Genomic DNA, 19,968 nt, shown 5'->3' with positions numbered 1-19,968 from the left:
GGGTAAGCTGCAGGGCTGAGGTGTCCTGTGACCCACAGGTCCAAGAAATAATAGGCTGGACTTCAAAGCCAAAGCCACAGCCAAAATGAGACCTGTGCCTTTGAGAGGTAGTCTCATTTCAGCAAAATATCATCTGTCCAGTTAATTTTTACTTTAAGTATAGTTCTCTTTAAATAATTTTCTTTTTTTCATTTTATTGGAAAGATGAAGCTCTTTCATGCACTGGTTCATTCCCAGAACATCCCGGATTGGGCCTGCCTGAGGCCAGGAGCCTAGAACTGAATCTGGGTCTCCCTCGTGGGTGGCAGGGACCCAAGTACTTGAGCCATTGCCAGCTGCTTTGCAGGGTGCACATTAGGATGCAAGCATCCCAATTGGTGTCTTAACTGCTACACCAAATGGCAGCCCCAGAGTTAGCTGAGTTTTAAATGTTGCCGATCTTGTAGTTTTAAGAGCTTTTAACTTACAGAGTGAATTTTTGTTTACGGTTGAATGAAGGTCATGAGCGAAGTATTACGTCTGTGCCCTTAAGAAACATTATTATTATTATTATTATTTTAGCGGGTAGGTGATGTTCTTATTTTTTGTTTCTCCTTTGGTTGCTTTCCCATCTTGAGAAACAATAGATGAGACAGTCAGTTCTAGTACTTTGAATGAACAGTGAATGAATCTTCAGCCACATCTGGCCAGTCTGAAATAAACTTGACCAGTGTCTCCATTCCTCCTCCCTGCTGGTCACTTGCCCCCTAGAAGTCAGCAGGCTGTGAAGGGGACGTCCAGGGATGTGTAATAACCCCACACGTGGTTTTGCACACTTTCAGACCTGTTATGTTCTGTAAGTCTGCATGCTAAGCTGTCTCCAGATCGTATGTTTGTCGGAATTCCAGGAAGTCCCAGATGAAAATGAGAAGCTGCTTCCAACGTGCCTGTGTAAAACAGAATAAATAACCACATCCATTGCACAGCGTTGAAGGAGAGAAGATTGACAGCATGAAAACCATGTTTGAGTGCCTTAGCCTTCCTTGTCGAGTGATCATTCCTCTAAATTCCGGTAGCTTTTTCATTCAGCACAGGAAGACAAATTTTAAAATAAATCACTCCTAGTGTGAGAGTATAAACCCAAAGATTTTTCTCTTACTTAGCTCAGTTGGAATCTCTCTTGCTGACTTAAACAAGAAAGTAAAACACTTGCTAAGGGTGTCTTGTTTCATTTTTTCATGTTTGTGTAAAAGGAGCTGTGGAACAGGTTTGGACAATAGGGAATTTTATATCAATGTCAGGGAGGCATAATTACCACTAATAGCATCTATTTAAAATGCACAGTTTTGTATCGGTGTTGACCCAAGTGTCCATCACTACAATTAAAACCACAGGTAGCTCTTTCACTCCCAAAAGATCCCACAGGCCTGCTGTAACATCTCAGCCACTAGGCCTAAGCCCCGCCTCTGGCAACTCTTTTAAATTTCTGTCCATTTTATGCCTTGCTTAAGTCCAGTTTTTTAACAAAGTCTAAAAACAGATACAAGCAAATGGGAAAACTTTAAGATCTTCACACAGACTAGTACACTATTTCAAATTACCATGATTTCACCATGAAGCAAAGTGTATTTTTAAAAGACAGCAGCTTTACAGTCCACACAGCTGACTCATAGAATGACAATCACTTTAAGTAACACTCTGACCTCAGAATCAGCCCTTAAGACTTCCTGGTCTGGCTGAAAAGCCCATGAGAGCATTTCAGGCATGGGAAGCCAAGACACTGTGGCAAAAAAAGTTCCTACATGAAGAATCTCTTTGAGTGAGACCCCAGTGGAAAGAATTGGCCATCAAAGAAGGATGTATTTTTCTCTGAAGGGAGCAGAGAACTTCCACTTGGCTTATGGTCTTGCGTAAATACTGATGGAGTTGGTGGATTCAAAAAGCTTCCGTAGCCTAGGCAGCTCATGTCAAGAGCCTCGGGTGATCACTGATGTCATACATAAGAACATTAATTGTTAAATTAACAGCAGGAGTCACTGTGCACTTACTTCCCATGCTGGACCTCTGTCCTCAATGAGTTGTATTATGAGAGTTAACTGTGAAACTAGTTCTCAAACAGTTTTTGTGTGTGTGCAAACTGTTGAAATTTTTACTTAGTATAGAGTTGGTCTTCTGTGTACAAAATTAACTGAAAATGAATCTAAATGGAGAATGGGAATGGGATGGGGAGAGGGAGGCGGAAGAGGGGTGGGAGGGCAGGTACGATGGGAAGAATCATTATATTCCTAAAGTTGTACTTATAAAATTTATATTCATTAAATAAAAGGTTTCTTTGGGGAAAAAAAGATAGCTTTGTATCTATGTCCATGTATTGTTTTAAAAGTAAGGCACTTAAATACTTGTATATGATATTACTTATAGGTGTGTGTATATATATATATATATACACACATTATAGCAAGTAATAAGCCAAATAATTTTTTATGTCCTTAACCTGGGTATAAATGTTTTAAAACATTCATTTTGGGGAGTTCCACTGAATAATAATGGAATTCCACGCATGTCCAAATCTCATGTCCAAATCTGTGCATTCCAAATCTCATCCAAAGGGACATTACCAGTTTGGCTCCACCCTCTTTTTCTAGAATTTTTTTTAAACATTTTTCTAGAATGTTATCTGCTGACTGTCACAGTGTAGACATTGCAGAGGTGGTAGAGAATTATCTCATGGTGCTGTGGATATCAACCAAGAAGAGCAGCTACTGTAGCACACCCCAGAGTCTTACGATGTGCCCCAAGCTAGCATGAGCCCTCAGTCCTCCTCTGAGCCCTCTGGTGTGGATGTTACTACCTCTGTTCTATACAGGATGGGCTGAGAGTTTTTTAGCTCCTGTTCAGTTTTGTAGAGTCCCACGGTGTGATAGAGTTAGGGCGACAACAGTGAGAATTGTGCTCTCGGCATCATCTCATCTCTGCTAAAATGCTCATTCATCCAAACATGCTGATCCATCTTATATCCTATGGAGACAGGTCATGTGGTGTTTTCTGTCGGCTTGAACAGTCCACCAGCATTCTCAAAAAGAAAGCCGATTGCTACTAAGACATTGCTTAGCTTAGGTGTGTTCATTTTTGTCTCCGATGAAGGTGAGTGTTGGCACATTATCCGTCCCTTCTCATAGCACTGTATCCATCCCCTAAAGAGTTTGTTAAATCTAATGTAGTTCTTTCCTAGAACAAAGAAATTGATATTTTAAACTTACTTGCAAAATATTGTTTGAGCATCTACCCTGGACAACGAGGAACCATAAAAAGGAAGAATCCTTCCTCATGGACAATGTGTTTCGCATGCCTTTGCTAGTCTGGATCTTCTATGTTTCCTACTGATGTCATGCAGTTAGGCACAGCAAATTGGAAATCATCACAAAGTTTTTCCTCTCAGGGTATCTTGCTCATCCATTTCCCAGAAATCCGTATCTGTTCCCTAGAAGCCCAAACTGTTGCTGGCCGTGTTTGTGATCTTGGCCCCCTCGTTTCTAAAGGCTGACCTTCCCCTGTTGAGTGCTGTGTGTGGCACAGAGCTCCTAGAACCCTTATCTCCTGAGTAATCGGGCAGCTGGGTGCAGTGCATTGTTCTGACATTCGGTCTTTGACCCCGGTTGTTGACACAGAGCTGCTAATCCCTGAGAGTTAGGAGTGTCCTGGTCACCACAAAGTGCAAGGCCAGGCTAGAAGCCTAGAACTTTCAGCTCCAGAAAGGGGGGAAGTGCTGGAGGCTGAGGTAGTAGCCAGCCGTGCCTGTGTGATGCAGCCCCCTCCCCCCCCATAACCGTGAGCCGCCAGGTTCTGAGGTGCTTCCCGGCTGTGACCCACATGGAGCTGCCCGGAAGTTCTGTGACCCTTCCCGTAGACCTTGCCCCGGGCAGCTCTAACAGCTGCCTGTTTCTGCATCCTTCCTGAGCCTTCCTTGCAAACGATCAGACCTGAGGAGGGGCTCATGGAAACCTCATGCATTCAGGAATACAGGCCACAGACTGAAACTTGGGGCTGGCGGCTGGAGCAGGGGCAGCCTTGTTAAGCCTGTGAGTTGTGCACCCAGCACCTCCCCTGTGGGGTCCGGCTCTAACCCCAGGGAGCAGGTGCCAGGACTGAGTTACATAGTACATAGTTACATAGTACCGGTTGGTGTCCTTTGGGGAGCTGCCCAGGATGCTGGGGGGAAGCCCCGTATACTTGGTGCCGGAACTGAAACATGGAGTCCATCAAGTGAGCGTGTAGGAGGAGAAAGCTGTCAGTCTGAGGATTCACTCTGCACCGCAGCCTGCTTCGTCTTCTTTTTTAAACTGCTCCCTGACAGATTAACTGATACAGAATTATCAGGCCGCCCTCTAATGAGAGGCACCTGCTTATGGAAAACTCCCCTGGCGGGAGCCATCCTCACCCCTACAAGAGTGTCTCACTGCGTGAACATCTCCTGGCCAGAGAGAAAAGACCCTCTGGTCGTTGTAGAGGGGCGTGTCACGCAGCTAATGCTGCTTCTGCCCAGGGAACTTGGGGCGCAGGCATTTTCTAGTTTCTGTTCTCCCTACAGCTGTGTGAGGGACCTTATCACGAGGAACTGTAAGGTTCCACATCCGTGAGGTTCTCCCTCTCCGTTCCCAGCCGCACCGCACACAGGTGCAGGGAAGTGCAGGGTTAGAACCCTGTACCACCCAGCACAAAAATAGCTGCTGTCACCACACCACACCCCCCCCCCACACACACACCCCGCCCCATGACAGGGAGCTCGCAGCTGAGACGTTTTCCCAACAGAGCTCTGTCTCGGTCCATCCAGGACACATTTCCCTGCTTGTCCTCTCTGGGTGAGGGGCACCCAGGAAGCAGGTCAGGGACAGAGAAGTGTGCGGTGTGCAGCAGAATTGAGTACATCCTTGCACTGTGATTCTAAATTTAAACCCGGGGCGGGGAGGGGGGGGGGGATTCTTTTTTTTTTTTTTTTTTTAATGTTCTTTTAAGGAAGCGGCCAAAGCATCCTTTCTCCCTAAGAACACTCGCTCTCATTGTTCTCTTTGCAGTCAGAGGAGGCATTTTTGGCAGGACGTGTGGCTGGCTGTGTTGATGATGATAATAGCACCATTTTGTCCTCCAACTGTGTGCCGTTGTCTTCATGCTTTTACAGAAGGCCAGAGAAACCTGACCAGCGTGTGTCCACTCTTGTCCACACTGCCTCACCTGCCATGTGGCGGTCTGAACACTGGCCACGCAGCACCAGTCCTAAAAGATGCGTGTCACCTACACATTGCCAGCCGAGAGCTCTGTTGTAAACCCTCTGTCGGCTTACAGGAACTCGTGCAGATGAATTATATAATCACTGACTTGGGTGTTGCATCCCAAGTATTACTCTGACTGGCCTCAAAGTTTTCCAGGGAGCTTTGGGTGAGAGGCCCTGTCATAGATTTGTTGCAGTGTGAAGTTTTATGCCTTGTGGCTGCTGTATTCCTGCCAAACAGAAAATGTTGCCAGTTTAATGTACTTGAAGCTCAGTGAAAGCATAGTAGTAACAAGGTCCTGTAAATTACACCTCTGGACAATTACTTCCTGAAATAAATAGGAAGTGATTGGATGGTCTATTACCATTTATTCGAGAGGCAGAGAGACACCTCCTTGTTCACTCTCCAAATGCCCACAATAGACAGGGTGGGACCAGGCCAAAGCCAGGAACCCAGAAACTCCACAGGGACCCAGCTAGTGGAACCACTACCGGTTACCTCCCAGGGTCTGCAGTAACAGGAAGCTAGAATCAGGAGCCATAGTCAGGAATTGAACCCAGACACCCCTGTGTGGGGTATGAGGATCTTACCCAGCAGGACAGGTGGCTGCTGCCCAAGTGCTTTGCTCAGCAACTTAACCTGACTGGTTTTATAGATGACTTTATAAAGTTAATTTCCTTGTCGTCAATTTTTTTTGCTATTCTGTCATTAAATAAGCTCTTTATCTTTTTTTCCCAAAGGTACTGTTCAAGAAGCTGGGACACTATTATCCAGCAAGAATGTTCGTGTCAACTGTTTGGATGAGGTAAAAGAATTTTTTTAATGTTGTTTATTTTTTTAAGATGTATTTACTTTTAAAAAGAGTGTTTTAATTCCATTGAGAAAGGATAATATATTAAAGCTGTTGTTTTCTGGCATCTGTGTTCAAGTTGTACTGATAACTCTCCAAACAAATGTAAGCACTCAGGCCACAAAAGACAAGCATGGAAAAAAACCATGTTTGCTAGTAATCAAATGAAAGTAGCATTTCTGTGTGTGAAGTGTGAGAAGCGTGGACTAGTGTGTGCTAACGTGTTAAGCATAAGTTGGCTTACTGTGGAACACTTTGGAATGTGTATTAACTTCAGATGTGTGACCCAGCAGTTCCACTTCTAGGGAAAATTAACTGAGCCTAAATTAAATTTTCTTTTATCTTTTTTTTTTAAGAATTTTTTTTAAGGATTTTTATTTTACTTATTTGAAAGACAATGTTAGAGAGAGAGAGGTCGAGATGAGAGAGAGATCCTCCATCTGCTGGTTCACTCCCCAAATAGCCACAACGGCCAGAGCTGAGCTGATCCAAAGCCAGGAGCCAGGAGCTTCTTCCGGGTCTCCCATGTGGGTGCAAAGGCCCAAGGACTTGGGCCATCTTCCACTGCTTTCCCTGGCGCATTAGCAGGGAGCTAGATCAGAAGTAGAGCGGCTGAGACTCGAACCAGTGCCCATACAGGATGCCAGCACTGCAGGTTGGGACTTTAACCCACTCTGCTACAGCGCCGACCCCTAAATTCAGTTTTCTGGAACAGGGGTGGGTGTTGGTACAGCAACTTAGGTTGCTGGTTGGGGCACCTGCATCCCATATTGGAGTGCCAGGGATCCAGCCCTGCCTTTGCTTCTTATCCAGCAGATAATAGCTCAAGTTGCTTGGATCCCTGCCACCCACATGGGAGACCCAGATGGAGTACTGGGCTTCTGGATTTGGGAAGTGATAGATCTGTCTCACCCTCTCTCCCTCTCTATCTTGTTGCCTTTCAGAGAAAAGGAAAATAAATTAAGTTTTGTTTACAGTTAGTATCCAAAATAAACTTTTGGAAAGGATGTTATACCACCCAGCTTTCTGTCACTATAATGAAATACCTGAGACAAGCTACTGATGAAGTGAAGAGGGGAGATTGGGCCCAAACTCAGGCTCTGGTAACAACCGTCTTAAGACAATGACCTTCCAAGGCACACCATAATGACCTGGGGCCCCCACCAGGCCCCACCTCTTAAAGATTCTACTACCTCCTAGTAGTTCCATCCTGAGGAACCAAGACTTTAATCCACAAAACTTTGCAGGACATTTAGCATGCAAGCCCCCGCAGATGGTAGTAACTAGGCCGTCCATCCAGTGTAGTAGCCATCAGCCACATGTAGGCATTCAGCGCTTCAAATGTGGGCAGTTTGATTGAGGAACTAGATTTTTTTAGTTTGCTTTCATTGTTACCATAGCTTTATTGAGGTACAATGAATATGAAATAAACTGTACAAGCTTAAAGGCCCCAAATTCTTGGGTTTTGATGCATCTATACTCCATAACTGTGCAGCTGTAACCATAATCAAGATAGTGAACACACCCATCACCTCCCCGTTTCCTCAAACTCTTTGCAATGCTTCCTTCCTGCCCTTTGCAGATCCCCACCTGCAGAGAACCACAGCAGGGCTCTGTCACAATAGTTTGCCTGCCCAAGAATTTTATATGAAGCAAGTAGATCACATAGTTTGTCCTCTTTTTGCTCAAGCTTAATTGACTCAGCATAGGTTGAGATCCATATGCACGCTCTAGCATGTATCATTGCTTGTTTTGCTGACTAGTTTTCATTGTGTGTAAGTCTCCATCCATTCAGTAGTTGATGGAGGTTTGGGTTGCTTCCAGCGTGGAGGGTATTACAAATAAAGCTGCTGAGAACATTTTTGTGCAAATCTTGTTGTGGACACAGAGCTTTATTTCTTTGGGGTGATTTATCATCTCAGTATGGGTTTTGTTTTCTAGCTTCTTTGGGTGTCTAGTTATTTTTTATTGGGTGCCAGATATTGTGAATTTTGCCTTGTTGGGTACTGTGCACTTTGGTACTCTGATTAAATACCCCTGAACCCTTCCCCCACGGGCAGTTACTTGGACTTGATACATCAGTTTGGCCTTTTTCCACATTCGAGTGCTCCCTGATATTGGAGATCTCCAGCATGGCTGGTGGGGAGAGGCCCTCTGCTGGCCCCGCCTGTCTCCCAGCCAGTCTCCCTCCAGGCCTGGGAGCTTTCCACCAAGCGTGTGCGAGGGGGAGGCCTCTGCAGATCTTCAGCGTTATCTTTCTGTGCAGCTGTCTCCTCTTTGTCATTCTCTCCTGGGCACTGACGTCACCTTGGTGTTGCTCACCCAGGCTTGGTTTAGATTAACCCCTTCCCTATCCTGTAACCTAGAAACTCTGCAAGGAGATCACCATTCCTCACTGGCTGACTTGCAGTGCCTTACAAACCATCGTTTCGTGTGTTTGGTCTGGTGGTCTTGCGGTCGTTGTTGTTATTCTAGACTGAAGGTAACTCTTGTTCCTGTTACCATATCTGGGCTGGAAGGACAAGTCCCTAATTTTATCTGTTTAACCTGTTAAATTTAAATAGCAGTGTGTGTCTAGCAGCTACTGTGTCATATAGCACAGTTCTAGCACCCAGGAGTTAACTGAACTTCAGATTCTCATGCAAAAGTGGAGGGCTTAAAAAAAAAAAAAAAAAAAAAAAAAACCTCACGCACACATAGGTGGCCAACTGATATTAGACAAAATGAAATGTAAAGCAAAAAATTAATAAATGAACACTTATCCATTAAATTAACAATCCATTAACATACCAGCCTTAAGCCATCACTCATAAGCTTATCAGCTTTATAAACTTTTAAGCTCCTAAAGAAAACAATGGTAGTGCCTAAAGGTGAGATTTGTACAACCCATAAGAGCACCTTTCAGAAATGAACAGATTAAGTAGAAAAAAGGTAATTCAGAGGACAGGAAATTTGATTAACCTGTTGAATAGTACTTTTCATTTTTACATGGATCTTGGATAAATATAATCCATGTGTTACACTATTTTTTAAAGGATATTTAAGCTGGTGCTGATTTGAACAATAAGTTCAAACAATAAGTTCACCAAGTGATTACATAAGACATTTGAAAAGAAACAAAAAACAATTCAAGTAATGATACATGTATCTTAGAATTTTTTTTTAACTTTAAATAATTCTTAGGTTAATGCAGAAATAGAAATGGAAATTGCCTACTGTTTAGAATGGAGGGTGCCACTTTTATTAAAAGCTGACTGTTTATCAAAAGCTGTGTTTGGGAAGCCAGCGTTGTAGCATAATGGGTTAAGAAACTGTCTGTAGTGCCAGCATCCCACATGGGCGCCGATTCAAGTCCCAGCTGCTGCACTTCTGATCCAGCTCTCTGCTGTGGCCTGGGATAGCAGTAGAAGATGGCCCAAGTGTTTGCACCTCTGCATCCACATGGGAGACCCAGAAGAAACTCCTGACTCCTGGATTTGGATTGGCCCAATTCCAGCCATTGCAGCCATTTGGGGAGTGAACCAGCAGATGGAAGATTTCTTTCTCTGTCTCTCTCCCTTTATAACTCTGCCTTTCAAATAAATAAATAAATCTTAAAAAAAAATAAATAAAAGGATGTGTTTGCTAGCCAAAAGCACGTTCAAAAGAAATCTTGTTGTTTTTACTTTGATTTTACATTTGATTTTTGTGGCATTCTGAACTTGTAACTGATGAGATTATATGAAAGAAAAAACAGAAGAATTGAGTTAGGAAAAACAGCAAAAAATTTTTAAAAGAAATCAATCACAGGCCATAAAATAAAGCCATCACTAAATTGGAAATCATTAAAGTTAAAAACCGATGGAGCTTCCAAGCACAACAAGAACGTGAAAAGACACCCCAGAGAATGGAAGAAAGATTTCACAAGTCTCAACCGATAAGGGACTTGTACGTAGAACATAGGAGAACTCCCACGGCTCAGTAATGAAAAGACGTTTAGGGGCCGGGTTGTGGTGCAGCAGGTTAAACTGCTGAGTGGAACAGCTGCATCATATGTTCGAGTTCCAATTTGAGTCCCAGATATCCTGCTTTCAATCTGTCTTCCTGGTAATAGATCCTGAGAGGCAGCTGATGGTGACTCAGCTGCTTGGGTCCCTGTCACCTTTGTGGGAAACTCAGACTGGAGTTCTGGGCTCATGGCCTGGGCCTGTTCCAGTCCTGACTATTGAGTCCATTTAAGGAGTGAACCAGTGGATAGAAGATTCTCTCTGTCTCCCTCTCTCCCTCTCTTCCCTTCTCCCCCTCTCCCCCTCTCCCCCCTCCCTCTCCCTCTCCCTCTCCTTCTCTCCCTCTCCCTCTCCCCCTCCCTCCCTCCCTCTGCCTCCCTCTCTGTCTTCCAAGTAGATTAAAAAAAAAACATTTACAAAGACATATAACCCAGTTTAAAAAAATGGACAAAAGATGTGCGTATACATTACTCCAAAGAGAATATACAAGAGATCATTGCACACGTGGAAAAAAATGCTCAAAATCATTGGCCACTAGGGAAATGCAAATCAAACGCAGCATGAGATACCGATTCACACGCACTAGGAGGGCATAATTGAAAAGGTATGCAGTGAGCATGTAGTAAAATCAGCCCTCTCACATGGTCAGTGGGTGTGTAACAGATTGCAGCCACTTTGGAAAAACAGCCTGGCAGTGTCTCAAATCCGTAAACATGGAGTTTACCTAAGACTCACAGTCCTAGGTGTATACTCAAGAGGAATGAAAAACATACCCACCCAGAAACTTGGACCTGCACCTTTGCAACTGCTGCCCTCGTAGCCAGAGGTGGGAAGAAGCCGGATGCTCATCCTCTCACGCATGCATAAACACACTATGGCACATTCGTATCATAAAAGGAGTGGCGTTCCGACAACTGTACAGCGTGGACTTTGAAAACGTTGTGCTGACGGGAAGAAGCTGGTCACGAATGCTCCGTGTTATGTGATTTCATTTATATGAGATGTGCAATAGGGGAAAAACCCCTAGAGACAGAAAGTGAACTAACATTTGGCTTGGGGAAGGGTGAGGGGAGAAATGGGAATGACAGCCCCATGGGCCTGGAGTTTCTTTTAGGGGTAATGAAAATGTCCTAAAATTGATCGTGGTGGTGGTTTCACAACTCCACATATACTAGAAACTAATTGTGCACATTAAATGAGTGCATTGTATTATATGCAAATTGTATCTCAGTAAAACTATTAGAAAAGTCAGTCCAAGTTACCAATTTTAAAACAAAAAAATACAACCTGGAAATACAACAAGAAATCATACAATATAAATAGCAAGTAAGAAAGAAAATTAAAAAAAAAAAAACATAGCTGCTACTATGAAGACACATACCATAACTTTTTAAAAGTTATTTTATTATTTGAAAGAGTTACAGAGAGAGGTAGAGCCAGAGAGAGAAAAGTCTTCCATTCCACTGGTTCACTCCCCAAATGACTGCAGTGGCCAGAGCTGAGCTAATCTGAAGCCAGGAGCCAGGAGCTTTTTCCGGGTCTCCCACACAGGTGCAGGGCCCCAAGGACTGGGACCATCTTTGGCTGCTTTCCCAGGCCATAGCAGAGAACTAGATTAGAAGTGGAGCAGCCAGGACTCGGACCAGTGCCCATAAGGGATGCGAGCACCGCAGGTTGGGACTTTAACTCACTGCGCCACAGCATTGGCCCCTTATCATAACTTCTTTATTTAAGCCAATATATTTGAAAACCTACATGAACTTTATATAAAAATAAGAACAAGCATCTTCATCTCATACCAAATAGAAAAAAAACAATGTAATTAAGGAAGATTTGTGTAGATGGTTTAAAAAGCTGCAAATTAGGGTAAGCTTTATCAAACTTTAAGAACCAGTTAATTCTCATTTTTCACAAATTATATCATGACTATAGAAAGATGAGAAGATAACCAACTCATTTGATAGAGCAAGCATAATCCAACCCCCTAAAAAATTACTTTATAAATACAGATGCAAAAACACTAAATAAAATGTTAGCAAGTTGATCCACCAGTGTACCCCAAGCATCTTAAGACATTTTAACCAAATGAGTTTTTTTCCAAGAGAGAGTTCAATGTCAGCAAATCTTTCAGTGTAATTGTCAATGTTACAGAGTAAAGGAGAAATAAATATCGGCTCAACAGATGTTAGAATGTATTTTTTTTTTGAAGATTATTTATTTGAAAGGCAGAGTTACAGAGAGGCAGAGACAGAGAGAGAGAGAGGTCTTCTATCTGCTGGTTCACTCCCCAGATGGCTGCAGTGGCCGGAGCTGTGCTGATCCAGAGCCAGGAGCCAGGAGCTTCTTCCAGGTCTCCTGTGTGGGTTACTTGGGCCATCTTCCACTGCTTTCTCAGGCCATAGCAGAAAGCTGGATCAGAAGTGGAGCAGCTAGGACTTGAGCCGGCACGTGTATGGGATGCTGGCACTGCAGACTGGGCTTTAACCTGCTGCGCCGAAGCACAGGGAAGCACAGGATGTATTTGATAAAATGTAACAGCCGTTGATGGTGCCGCTGTTAATGAATGGGTATGCAGTGACATGTAGGTAACTTGACAGAAGTTTGCAGGAACCTGCCACAGACACTGGCCTCACACTCCAGCATTAAAGACACCAGCATCAGGAGAAGGAGTTTCTTGGAGGGACCCTGGACATTTCTTTGGACTGCAGGCAGACTGGGCCTCTGATGTCCTTGCCTGTGGGTGCCCCTCTCCCCAAGAGTTGAACACCTGCATTTAGTGAACCAGCCTTAGTTACCTGTGTGCTCTGGCCCCCGACTCCCTCGGAGCTGTGTTCCAGTGCCACCCTCTCGAAGGCACATTCCTTGAATGTCATGTAAAAACAGATGGTCTTGTTCCCTCTCCTGCTCAACTCTGTGGTATGTCCCTCTCACATTTACATTGCTGCCTGCCTTATCGCACCTACTGAAATTAACATGCCCAGGACAAAGCTTGTAGAAGAATGGAATCTGTCCACTGCTGCAGATCCGTGCCTGATATGTGTTAGGCACACAATAGGTATTTGCTGCGTGCATGAATGCTGAATTTTATATACAGAATATTTACAAGATAGCCTATCATTGTTGAGTTTGTTGATTTAAGAATTGGTGGAAGGTACTTTTTTTTTGAGGTTATGAATCCAAAGAATTGTACCAGCGCGTTCCTCATGCACAGTTCGGAAGCAAACTGCTTACAAGGTTGGGTCTGGGAAAAGTGAAGGAGGTGAGAACTTTTATTCCTGTGTGACACTGACCCCAGGATGTCAGAGGTTTAAGGCTCTCTAGATATTCCGAGATGTTAGCAAGTAGAGGGCTGGAAACAGGGTAAACTGTACAGTTCTCGCCCTTGTGAACTGAAACTGGATCTCAGAGATGTTCAGTGTGAAAGTGAAGTGCTACTAGGAATTGGCTAATTAAAAACTCTGGCCCCCTCTTTATCTTGATATTAAACAGAAATGGGATAAAAAGATGACTATTTAGGGGCCAGCACTGTTCCATAGTAGGTTAAGTCTCTGCCTGAGTGCCAGCATCCCATATGGGACCCTGTTCATGTCCTGGCTGCTCCTCTTCCGACCCAGCTCTCTGCTTATGGCCTGGGAAAGCAGTGGAAGATAGCCTATGTGCTTGGGCCCCTGCACTTGTTTGGGAGACCCAGAAGAAGCTCCTGGCTCCTGGCTTCTGATCAGCCCAGCTCTGGCCATTGCAACCATTTGGGGAGTGAACCAGCAGATGGAAGACTTCTGTGTCTCTCCCTTTCTCTGTAACTCTGCCTCTCAAATAAATAAACAAAATCTTAAAAAAGAAAGAGAGGGAGGGAGGGAGGGATGAATAATTATAGTATGGTGGTCTTATCTTTATGGCACATCAGAATTTGTCACTATCATTTATTTTTCATTTGTGCATTGAAATATTTCCATAAGCAACAGATGGTACCAACAACCCAAGATAATGCATGGTAATTATTGCATACAAAATTTGTTTCATTTTGTACTGTTCTAAATTCTTTACTTTTTTTTTTTTTGAAGATTTATTTTTATTTATTTGAAAGGCACAGAAATGGGATAAAAAGATGACTATTTAGAGAGATAGAAAATATCTTCCATTTGCTGGTTCGTTCCCCAGATGGCTCACTGGCCAGGACTGGGCCAGGCCGAAGCCAGAAGCCTGTTTCTCCATCCGGGTCTCCCACATGGGTACATGGGCCCAAATACTTGTACCATCTTCTGCTGCTTTCCCAGGCACATTAGCAGGGAGCTGGATCAGAAACAGAGCAGCTAGGAGTGGCTTAACCCTCTTGACCACAACGCCAGCACCTGTTCTAAATTCTTATAAAATTGGATTAAGAGCTAGTGAAGTATATGTGATATTCAATTATTGAAAAGCTAGCAAAAATGTGTCATTTGCCCCAAGTTTGCCAGGAAAATCTACCCTAGTCCTACAATCTGGTATGGGAGACACAGACTGCACCATAAACATGAAAAACAGCAAGCGTAAAGATTGAGTAGCACGATATGATCTGCATGGCTCTTTACCCTTGTGGAAAGACACTCTCTCATGAGTGGCATCTAAAAACCTATTCCTGGGCAGGTGTTAAGGCACAGCCGGTTAAACTGCTGCTTGTGATGCCAGCTGAATTGAAAGCAGAGGAGCTGGGACTCAAACCAGACACTCGACTCTGGGGAGCAGACTGCCAGTTCCTGTCCAAGCTCCTCAGGCTTCCAACCCAGCTTCCTGCTAATGAGCCTGGGAAGGCAGCAGAAGATGGCCCAAGTCCTTGGGCCCCTGCCACCCACGTGGGAGACCTGGATGGAGCTCCTGGAACCTGGGTTAGGCCTGGACCAGCCCTGGTTGTTGAGGGCATTTGGATACAATGTCTCTGTCTCTCTCTCTCTCTCTCTCTCTCTCTCTCTGCCACTCTTTTAAATAAATAAATCGTTAAAACAAACAAACAAAAAAGTGCACAAACAATTCCTGTTAAAGTGACAGTTGGTAAATGAAAAAAAAAAATGCAGAGTAAAAAGAAGGAAGAGGAAAATGAGAGGAAGGAAAGTAGGGAGACAGGGACAGGGTAGCTGTGACTAATGCAGATGATGGTGAAACACAAGAAAAGGAAGACAGTGCAATGTGGGATTTGCACGGCTCCTTTGCTCTCGGGCAGCTTGTCCCGTTGTTAAAAGCTTTCTTCCTTTCCTTTTTTTTTTTTTTTTTTTTGTTACTTTAATTTTTTATTTGAAAGAGAGACTAAGAAAAAGAAAGATTGTCCATTCACAAGTTAATTCTTCAAATGCCCACAACAGCCATTACTGTGCCTGGCTAAAGCCAGGAGCCTACAACTCCATCTGGATCTCCCATGAACCTGAGCCATTATCTGCTGCCTCCCAGTTTTCACACAAATAGGAAGCTGAATTTGAAGTGGAGGAGCTGGGCATTGAACCAGGCACTCCTGTATGGGATGTGGACGTCCCAAGTGTCAACCTCAGCACCACACCAAAATACCCCCGAAAGTGCATTTTAAATGGGAAAAAAAAATTTTTTTAAGTTAGGAACTTCTTGCCTTCTAGGAAATGGTGGACTTTTGTGGCTGTAAGCAGAGAATTATCAAATTAATCCAAATACCCTAGTGGTTTACACTAGGGTTCACTAATAAGAATAATTGGGATATCACTGTCTGGAAACAATGGTCTTCACCATTTTATCGGCATTGGGTTGGAATTCCTGACACAAGCTTCGCTAGCCTAGCAGCTTCTTTTTTTTTTTTTTTTTTTTCTTTGTATACAGAAGATCAGTTTAGTATATATTAGGTAAAGATTTCAACATTTTGCCCATATAGCAACACAAAGTGAAAAAACTACCATTGGATTACTAATTATAGCATTAAATAGCAATGTACAGCACATTAAAGACAGAGATCCTACATAATTTTTTTTTCAAATTAATTAATTTTCTATGCCATTTCCATTTTAACACCAGGTTGTTTTTTTTTTCATTTCCAATTCTCTTTATATACAGAAGATCAATTCAGTATATAATTAGTAAAGACCTCATCAGTTTGTGCCCACACAGAAACGCAAAGTATAAAAATACTGTTTCAGTACTAGTTATAGCATCACTTCGCTTTAGACGACACATTAGGGACAGATCCCACATGGGGTGTAAGTACACAGTGACTCCTGTTGCTGATTTAACAATTTGACACTCCTGTTCATGGCGTCAGTAATCTCCCTAGGCTCTATTTTTTTTTTTTTTTTAACTCTAGGACAATTCTGCAATTTTGAGGTTATTCTCAGAGCTAGATAAACTCCAACTGTGGGATGGAATTGCTGGGTGATTGACACCTGCCTGTCTGGATGAACAAAAATTACTCAACTTCCTGGTTGAAGTCTGGATTCTGAAAATCTGTACAAGAAGTTCTTTTTTGCTTCTTTGTGGTAGTCTCCCCCCCCCTTTTTTTTTTTAAAGGATTGGCAATTCTTTCAGTAGGTTACTGACTTTTTTTAAAGACATAATTTATTTTTATTTTATGTAAAAGGTAGAGAGTCAGAGACAGAGATCTTCCATCTGCTGGTTCACTCCCCAAGTGCCTGCACCACGTAGGTGGTAGCAGGGACTCAGCTACTTGAGCCATCACCTGCTGCCTCGAAGGCTGCCCAGAAACATGAAGCTGAATTGAAAGCAGAGGAGCTGGGATCAAACCAGACACTCGACTATAGGGAGCAGGTGTCCTGTGCAGTATTTTAACCATGGTGTCAAACATTGTCTTTGTGGTGGTTTCTGATGGTGCTGTGTGCTTGCTGTGTGTTCAGGTTATGTCATCCATAGGGGCTATCCCCCTGGGCATGCTCTCAGTACATTTTTGCCTCTTGGAGTGGGCAGCACTCCATTGGCTGGCTCTGTGCAGTGAGATTCTGATAACCTCTAGCCACCACCAGCCTGAAAATACGCCATCCCTGTAGAAACACCCAGCTAAGAGGAGCCTAAAGTTAGACTGTCCCTGCCATTTTTTTCTTTTTTTTAAGATTTATTTAATTTATTTGAAAGGCAGAGTTACAGAGAGAGGTAGAGAGAGAGAGGTCTACCATCCACTGGTTCACTCCCTAGATGGCCACAATGGCTGGAGCTGCACCAATCTGAAGCCAGGAGCCAGGAGCTTCTTCCAGGTCTCCCGTGTGGGTGCAGGGGCCCAGGCACTTGGGCCATCTTCTACTGCTTTCCCAGGCCATAGCAGAGAGCTGGATCAGAAGAGGAGCAGCTGAGACTAGAACCAGCGCCCATATGGAATGCCAGTGCTTCAGGCCAGGGCTTTAACCCTCTGCGCCACAGCACCAGCCCCCATTTTTTTCTCTTTACTTTGAAGAAGCTTTGATTGTTCCTACTGAGTTGCCTCTTCTGCAGCCACCTGAAAAGTCCAGACTCCTTTGATTGTCATGCCAGTAACCTGGTGAGAAGGACGAGACACTGTGATGGGGTCGGTGAAGGGCAAGGAGCTGAGCACTGCCCATACCCAAGCCGCGTGCACCATCCTTTCCCTTGTGCACCAATTCAACAGGGCCAAAGACTCAGTACACCTCTCCTCATCCTGCAGCCAAGCCTCGCTTTCCATCACGCACCGATGCCATGGTACCTTCCTGAACATCAGCACAGGCCCTGCGACTCCAACCCACACCCTGCCCCGAGCACCCCTTGTCCTATAAAAAGGACGACCCCAGCCTAGGTGGGAGCAATTCTCTCTCTCTCTCTCTCTGTCCACACTTGTGTCTGAATGTGCGCTACCCCTTTGCGTTTTAGTAAATCCTGCCTTTCTGCCCAAGAAACAAACAAAAACCAAAATGATGGCTTAGGTTCATGATCATAGCGTGGAATCCTTGAGAACAAGTCAAATCATGTGAGTTGCCAGGAATTCCATCCAAAGCCACATTGACCTTCAGCATTTACTGAATTACTGAGAAAATTCACTTAGAGGAAACAACTCATCAGTTTAGTGACCAAAATGGTGTTAGGTACCCAGTCTGTAAAAAGTCTGGACATCCCATTGGAAATGCATCAAACACATGGACACCAAATAACGAAGCTTAATGGGAATACTACCAGATGTCTTCCATCCTTGTGTGTGATTTTTTCGGGGTCCTTGTTTTGCAAATGATCCCACTATAATATGCATTGGATGCACCTTTCTCGCGGGCAGTAACTCATGGGACAGTTTTCCATTCGGTTGGTACTCATGAATTCATTCCATTGCTATAGCTTTAGAATAGTCCATGGCAACAATGGCCTGCACTTTTTGACTCAGCTTTCCCCCCGAAACAGCGTCCTGTTTGTTTTGAGGTTTTTCTTCATTGTGTGTGTGTGTGTGTGTGTTCCTTTGTTTTTGCAGGAGTTAGGTATGTTTGGTAGAGATGAGAACCCTGGGAAACCCAGGTTCTGGTCTGCACTCCAACCATTTACTGGTTATGGGAGGTTGAATATGTCCTGTGTGCATGTGTTTACTGATCTGTAAACAAACAAACAAACAAACAAAAAACTGCAGCTAAGAAAACAGCCTTGGGGCCGGTGCTGTGGTGCAATACATTAATCCTCTGCAGTGCTGGCATCCCATATGGGCGCCGGTTCGTGTCCCGGCTGCTCCTTTTCTGATCCAGCTCTCTGCTGTGGCCTGGGAAAGCAGTAGAAGATGGCCCAAGTGCTTGGGCCCCTGCACCCACGTGGGATACCAGGAAGAAGCTCCTGGCTCCTGGCTTCAGATTGGCACAGTTCCGGCCGTTGCGGCCATTTGGGGAGTAAACCAACAGAAGGAAGATATCTCTCTCTCTCTCTCTCTCTCTCTCTCTCTCTCTCTCTCTCTCCCCCTCTCATTGTCTGTAACGCTCTCTCTCAAATAAATAAATAATAATTTAAAAAAAAAGAAGAAAGAAAACAACTGATTTCCTTGAGAGATTATGGAAGATCCACATAGAGAAGTAGACAAAAATACGATTACTTCATTACAGTTACATCATTATACAGCTGAGAACTTTAATTTGTATTTGCGTTTCATTAATGTAGTTACAGGAACTGTAGATAGGTAAAGAAAGGGCCACTAAGTAAACTTGATGCATTTTTCCTTTCCCCTGAAGAATGGAATGAGTCCTCTGATGCACGCGGCATATAAAGGAAAACTTGACATGTGCGAGTTGCTACTGCGCCACGGAGCCGATGTAAATTGTCATCAGCATGAACACGGGTACACGGCCCTCATGTTTGCCGCGCTCTCGGGTGAGGTCTCAGCATTTACTCTGTTCACTAATGTGCGCTATCTGTACACATTTTTGTAAATATGTATAGATAAGTTAATTGCTGTTTTTGCTCTGTTAACTTTAAGATCAACTTGTGGGGGAAAGGAATGGTAGGAGTTAATTTCTGAAAAAGCTGCAATGTATGAAGTGAGTTATTTGGTGATCTGTGTCTTGTGGAAATGAAATGATGATTTCTGTCAATAATGTGTTTTGAAGCAATAGGAGAGCTGCTTTGCTCTCTTGATCATATAGCTGCAGTGATAGTCCTGGGATTACTGGAATTCCTTACTGGAATTTATGTGTTAAATGCTGATCCACCTAAAACCTTAGTCTGCTTCATGCTGCTTATTATTTGCTGAATAAGAATGGTTGAGAAATATTATCTATAATTGAGTGGAGTTATCTGTAACGTTGAGGCAATCTAAGAAAATACAGATGTGTAGGCAGGAAAGGCTACAGGGTGGATTCCCAGCCATTGCCTGGTGTTCCGCAGCCAGCAGGTGGGAGGGGTGGCTTAGACGTCTTTAAGGGGGACTTCAGTCCATTTTATCTTTTCTCTCTGTGTTTTTCCCCCCATGTTT

The 19,968-nt window shown here is 43.8% G+C and overlaps 1 protein-coding gene across 1 annotated transcript in view; it reads left to right on the top strand.

Moving 5' to 3' along the window:
- The window catches only part of ANKMY2 (ankyrin repeat and MYND domain containing 2), a 48,023-nt gene that overhangs the window by 1,566 nt on the left and 26,489 nt on the right, over positions 1-19,968 (top strand). Inside the window, exons 2-3 of the mRNA XM_062179190.1 lie at positions 5,987-6,051; positions 19,229-19,367. Of these exons, the coding sequence (XP_062035174.1) occupies positions 5,987-6,051; positions 19,229-19,367 (204 nt within the window). The remainder of the gene's footprint in view (positions 1-5,986; positions 6,052-19,228; positions 19,368-19,968) is intronic.

The sequence above is a fragment of the Lepus europaeus genome, chromosome 20 (assembly GCF_033115175.1).
Source record: "Lepus europaeus isolate LE1 chromosome 20, mLepTim1.pri, whole genome shotgun sequence".
NCBI lineage: Eukaryota > Metazoa > Chordata > Mammalia > Lagomorpha > Leporidae > Lepus > Lepus europaeus.
Note: the sequence above shows the minus strand (reverse complement) of the source record. Positions and strands in the feature narration are given on the sequence as shown.